Source organism: Nicotiana attenuata, unplaced genomic scaffold (assembly GCF_001879085.1).
Source record: "Nicotiana attenuata strain UT unplaced genomic scaffold, NIATTr2, whole genome shotgun sequence".
Lineage (NCBI taxonomy): Eukaryota > Viridiplantae > Streptophyta > Magnoliopsida > Solanales > Solanaceae > Nicotiana > Nicotiana attenuata.
This window is the reverse complement of record NW_017670737.1, coordinates 321,540-327,913: the sequence shown is the minus strand read 5'-3', so window position 1 is coordinate 327,913 and position 6,374 is coordinate 321,540. Positions and strand designations below refer to the sequence as shown.

General features: G+C 35.3%; 1 protein-coding gene across 2 annotated transcripts in view; it reads right to left on the bottom strand.

The window, feature by feature from the left end:
• Window positions 1–4,586: 4,586 nt before the first annotated feature.
• Window positions 4,587–6,374, bottom strand: part of LOC109242813 (pectin acetylesterase 7-like) — a 4,780-nt gene continuing 2,992 nt past the window's right edge. For both annotated transcript variants that reach the window (XM_019409677.1, XM_019409676.1), the window contains exons 7-13: window positions 6,157–6,281; window positions 6,001–6,061; window positions 5,810–5,863; window positions 5,637–5,714; window positions 5,169–5,250; window positions 4,936–5,075; window positions 4,587–4,846 (exon numbers count right to left, since the gene is read on the bottom strand). In XM_019409677.1, the coding sequence (XP_019265222.1) occupies window positions 4,727–4,846; window positions 4,936–5,075; window positions 5,169–5,250; window positions 5,637–5,714; window positions 5,810–5,863; window positions 6,001–6,061; window positions 6,157–6,281 (660 nt within the window). In that variant the 3' untranslated portion in view covers window positions 4,587–4,726. The remainder of the gene's footprint in view (window positions 4,847–4,935; window positions 5,076–5,168; window positions 5,251–5,636; window positions 5,715–5,809; window positions 5,864–6,000; window positions 6,062–6,156; window positions 6,282–6,374) is intronic.

Here is a 6,374-nt window from a genome sequence, read left to right as displayed (position 1 = left end):
ATTTCTACCAGGTTGCAATCTTCTATTACTTCTCTAAAGTCCTTTGTTTCATTATCATGTACATCTCTACCATTCATTCTGTCATCAGCCCCCAGAATTGAGTTAAAGTCTCCCATTAGTAGCCAAGGTCCCCTAATTTGCCTCTCTACATTCCTTATTGTATCCCATAGTGTTAACCTATCATGCACACTATGTAGGCCATATACTGCAGAGAAATAGCACTCCTCATTACTTTTCAGAATCTTCACAACTCCATGTATAAGATGTGAATACCTTTCTAGCATTGTAAACTGCAGCACATTTGGATTCCATATCACCCAAATTCTTCCTTTACATGAATTTGACACATTATGGCACCATTTCCATCCTGGCAATATCTTTGTAATGATCTTATCAGCTTTTGTTTCATTTACTCTATGCTCACATATTGCTATCATATCTACTTTATTTCCTTTTATAAACTCCTTTAACTCCTTATGCTTAAACATTTTATTGAACGCCCTTACATTCCATGTGACTATCATTTAAACTGTTGGGGTGTTATACTCCTTCATCTCTACCTCCACTCCTCTACTTGTATTGCATTCAGCTATTCCTCTCATGCTTTGATTTTGTCCTGTCTCCATTAAGCTATTAGATCCATTAATAACTGTCACTTGCTGCCCAGGTACTGATATTTTTTGTCCCTTTGCTACTGATTTGCTCTTTACTTGTTGCCACCTATCACCATTTACTTCTCCCATATCATATTTGCGGCTCATTTTCTCTCACTGACACTTCCTGCTACTGTTGATTTTGTACTGTTGTTCCTGTGCTAATAGGCTTCCATTATGTCCTTTGTTTTGGAATTGCTTTGTGTTGTTGTTGACCTGTCTTCTTCTCCACCACTACTGTTTTAGGCTGCTGTTGATGACAATTATGGCCTATTTGCATATATCTTGAGCAATAGGTTGGTTTCCAGTCATACCACACTTTTAGCTCCATGATTCTACCCTTTGGATCCTTCACTTTTTATAGCCTTTGGGAGCTCCTTAGTAACATCAACCTCCACCAGAATTCGTGCATAGGAAATCCTCTCAGCATTTGAAGTGCAACCATCAGCATATATGGGCTGGCCTAGACCACTCCCAATTTTACTCAGTGCAATTGCACTCCAACAACTTAGAGGTAAGTTGGGTAGCTTTACCCAAACTGGAATAGTCTTCAAATCTTCCTCATCAAAATTAAAATCAGTAGTCCATTGCTTGATAATCACAGGTCTGTTATTAAGCATATGAGGTCCTGAGTACATCACCATGTTCCTTTCCTCCAAACATAAAAAATTAACCACAAAATACCCTTCATTATGGTAATATACTCTAGGCTTTACTGAGAAACTTCCCTGCCCTGCTATAAACCTCTCCATAGCCCCAATTGTTGATGATCCACCTATGACATACATTATAGCCGCATATTTCCATTTAGATACTTCACTATCAATATCCTCTTGCATCAATTCAATAATTGTTTTACCCTCAACCAGTGTAGGTGGTACATAAGTCAGATCCATACCTCGTTTAGCCAGTTTGTTCTCCTCAAATAGCATTGACCATGTCCTTCCTGCTTTTGGTTCTGGCTCCAACTGCAGCTTCCTCTGAGCACCTCAATTTTGAGTTCCTGTTCCATTGATTCTTCCGCTTTGAACCTTCTTCGATTCTAGATCTGCACCTTGCATTTGTTTTTGTTCCGGTCTTTTCGAGCTTAGATCCTGCTGCATGGTGATCGGAGTTGTCCATTTAACCTCTGGTGCTCTGCTATCTCCACTACGAGTAGGTAAAGTTGGCCATATCTTCAGATTTGTTGTTGCATGAGCCTTTCCTTTGCTTATTGATGCTTCCTCGATTGGTTTTCTTTCCTCAGTAATGTTATTTTCCTTTGTCCCAGCTTTGAGCAATGGAACAGTACCAGCACCTCCAATTACTAGAGGTTTTGGTGTTACTGTTCTCACTATTTCTGAATTCCTTCCTTCCATGGATCTGTTATCTTCCTCAGCTAGCTGTTTCGAAGCTTTTGATGGTCGTCCTCATGCTCTCCCCATTTCGGTGGGTGCAAGTTAGCAGTGCATGCTAAAGTGCGCCGAGAGAGAAAGAGGAGAGAGATTTTCTTTTTTTTTTTTTTTTGCAGAAGTACTTTTTAGAATTTTAAATTATTTATTTTACAATCCAAGATTCAAAGGTTTCACTATGAATACTAATGGACCTAGAATTAATCATTTATCTTATGCTGATGATATTATTATTTTTTCTTCAGGAAAGAATGCATCTTTGAATTTGGTGATGGAGCAACTGAAAGAATACGAAAAGGCATCTGGTCAACTAATCAATTAGAACAAAATTTGTTTTATGGTAGGAGACAACATATCTTACAGAAGGATATTCATAGTAGAAAACTGCTCGAACATTCAACGCAAAGAGCTTCCTATTACTTATTTGGTATGTCCAATTTATGCAGGAAGGAAAAGGGTCCATTATTTACTTATATGGCCACTAAAATTGTGCTGAAGGTGGGAACTTGGCATAGTCACTTACTATCCTCTAGAGGGAAAATGATCCTAATTAAAAATGTGTTATCAGCTATGCCAGTGCACCTTTTGTCAATCTTCCATCCTCCAAAAACAATAATAAAATAGATAGAAAGAGTATTTGCCAATTTTTTTGGGGAAGCAGTGAAGGAAAGCAGAAATACCATCGGTCATCTTGGAGTACCTTATGATATCCAACAGGTGAAGGAGGAGTTGGATTGAGGTCTTTACAAGACATTGCTGATACTTTTGTTGCTAAGCTTTGCTGGCAATTCAGAACTAGAGATTCGCTATGGACTGACTTCATGAAAACCAAATATTCCATCAGGATACATCCTATACCTAGAAAATGGTCTTACCTAAATTCACATACCTAGAGAAGGTTAATGGAGATAAAGAAGATGGTAGATCATTTGATTTTGTGGAAAATCAATGAAGGAAATGCAAGTTTCTGGTGGGATAACTAGACATGCCTGGAACAACTTGTACAGTTTAGAGAGGCTTCTACATCAAAGAAAATTTATGTATTTTCATTCATGATCAATAGAGAATAGAATGTGGCCAAGCTAGCTCAAATACTACCTGTTGGGATTGTACAACATATCCAGGGAGTTAAAATTAATTCTCTAGTGCTACGTGATTATCGAATATGGACTTCATTAGAAGATGGAAAATTCAATTGTAGCTCTGCTTGGAATCATCTAAGAAACAGAAAGAATACTACTTTGGTTAATAATTTGATTTGGCATAAGAAGATTCCCTTAAAAATTTCCTTTTCCTATGGAAATTATTCAAACATAAGATCCATGTGGGTGAGAATATGAAAAGATTTGGACACCAATTCCCATCCAAACGTTCATGCTATATCAACTCAAGTATCAAAGATGAAAAATATATTTTAATCAAACTTTTAGGGTCTAGACGAGTCAAACTGCAACTACTTTTAGACAACATGTACGTAAATGATGGTTTATGAAAAACTTAAAATCATTACTGAAATTGATCCATCAGGCCCTTCCTGGAATCATTATATGGCAGATTTGGAAAGCTAGATGCGCAAATGCAAATTTGAGAATAAGACAATGTTCACTGGAAGAATTATTTGGAAGATACAACAACAAATAGGCATGATTGTTCATAAACAATTTCCTAAAGTTAGTCATTATCTGAACTGGGAAATTTTTTGTGATATAGTGAATAATGATAAGTTCTCAATCTCCTCTATCTATGTTAAATGGAAACTCCCAAACTTGGGATTTGTCGAGATCAATTCTGATGGCTACTCTAAAGGCAACGCATGCCTTAGTGCAGGGGGAGTGATTATTTGAAATCATAATGGTGAACTATTAGCTGCTTATGCAATCCCTTTTGGTATTATCACAAATAATATGACAATCATTGGTTCTGAAGGCTGGATTAGATTGGTGTGTGGAGAAAGGATACAAGAAGATCATTGTGGAGATTGACTCTTTGTTATTGGTTAACTGGTTGCTTGGAAAAGCTAAAATTCCATGGAAGTTAACTGATAAATTCTGGATTTGAGAAACAAACTCGAACTTATGGAAGATAGGATAATAACATATTGTTATAGAGAAGGAAACAAAGTTGCTGATATCCTATCCAATTATGGCTTGAAAGTTAGTCATATACATGGTTTCACAATATGCAACAACTACCAGAGGAGGCTAGAGGAGAATACAGAATGGACATATTACAATTTTCTTCATTTAGAATGAAACAATACAAGAATACCATTTCTCTAGACAGGAGCTTGGGCAGAAGATATCAATTTAATGTTCCTTAATATGCTTGTAATTATGCAATATAGAAGAGGGACTAGTAGCCCTCTCAAGTCACTATTTTGTAACGTAGAACATATATATTTATCCATCATTTAGTAAAGGTTTGAGGATGCTCAACCGACATCGTAACAAAGGTAAGATGAAGTCTCCCTCCAATAAATTTATCTATATATGTTTGTCCAGGCTTATGAAGCAGCTGGATAGCTTTAACCGGAAAAAAAAAAAAGTGAACTTTACCGAATTTATAAACCACAATTGAACTTTATTGATTTATATTAGCAACATCAACACATACATCAGCAAGCTGTTGTCTCTAAAGTACATGCATTGACATAAATAGATTTTAATTGAACACTGCACATCGTCACTTCTTGGTGTCGCAAGGTTTAATATCATTCATAGCAGAGATTGGCAAGTCACGCTCATCTATCACATAGGTGTAGTTCCGATCATAGTACCAATCAGCAAATGCCTTCATTAGATTCTGCATATATGAAACACTTCATTTAATATCATAATAAAACTACTTTTTTCCTTTTCTTTTCTCCTGAAATTCCTAAATCTCATACGTACCAAATTTTTAACGGTGGTGACATTTTTAGGAGACCACCATCCTTGGACTTGGGTATGATGATTGCGTGCGTCAATGAAAGCTCCTCTTAATTTAGGATTATTTGCTTTGGGCAAAGCATTTAAGAATTCCGACCTAAACTCTGAAATATCAAATCCAGAAGTATTAGAATATACACCAACGAATAATATTAATAATTAAAAGAAGTAATTAAAGTTATACAAAATGTACTAACCTCTAAAGAGTTTGTTCTCAGTTGCAGTGCAATTTCCGCCTTCAATGCATGTATTTATCCCATTGTATATAGTAGTGTTTATCTGCAAAATAGTATATGGAGAAAAATAATGTAAATCCATTATCAAACTACAGCCGAAGATACATATGTGATGTTTTCCCATGAGAAATTTTTTTTTTAAGTCACGAAAAGGATCCACTTCGTCGAAAAATACGGTGCATATCAGAGGCGGATTCAAAATTTGAACTTTATAGGTTCGGTTGAACTCATAGCTTTTATTCTAGATACGCCCCTGGTGCATATAGGTTAAGTACTTTTATACGTGTATATATATATATATATACATATATATATATATATATATATATATATATATATATTAAATCTTGATTATCCTAAGCGAATTCTTGATTTCGTCAGGGACCATAATAAATACTAGAAGGATACAATTGATAAATATCAAAGTACCTGGAATTTATCAAATGGCGACATTGCAATGTAAAGTGGTGTCTTGATTTTGTGTTGCATATTCTCCGGGAAGAAGCACTGCGTGTAGTGAATTGGAACATTTTTATATATGACCATTAGTTTACTCGCAAAAATACACAAAATAATATGAATTACAGTAAATCAATTTGTACCATTTCTGGTTTCATTTTTGAAGTGCATGATTTTGGTAACGTTTTGGCAGATCCCTGCACAGTAGGTCAGATAATTAGGTTAAGATCACACAAACCAACAAGTGTCGTTTTTTCTTTTTTCTATTTTTCATGAAATTTTCTAAAAAAAAAAAAAAAGATACTACGTAATTAACTAGGGAATAGGAATTTACATGTAAATTAACAATTGCTTTATACATTTCGGTAAAATTTCTTGCTTGGTGAGGATCCTTCCTATAATTAGAAAAAAAGAGCTCCAAAGTTAGATTGCAGTTATGAATATATCATTTTATTAAACAAATAATTATGGCCCTCCATAAAAATCTTACACATGGATAAAATAACCAGCATCAACCATGCATTTCACTCTAGGAGTATTTGGCAACAATTTACGGAAGCGATCACAGTATAGCATTGCTGGGTATCCTGCGGCAGAACTTCCGATAAGAAGTGCCTGCAATAATTAACTTATATGAGTATATGTTAAGAGTGGAGGAGATAAGATTTTTACAAAAAAAAGTGAAAAGGTCAAGGAATTTTTATATAT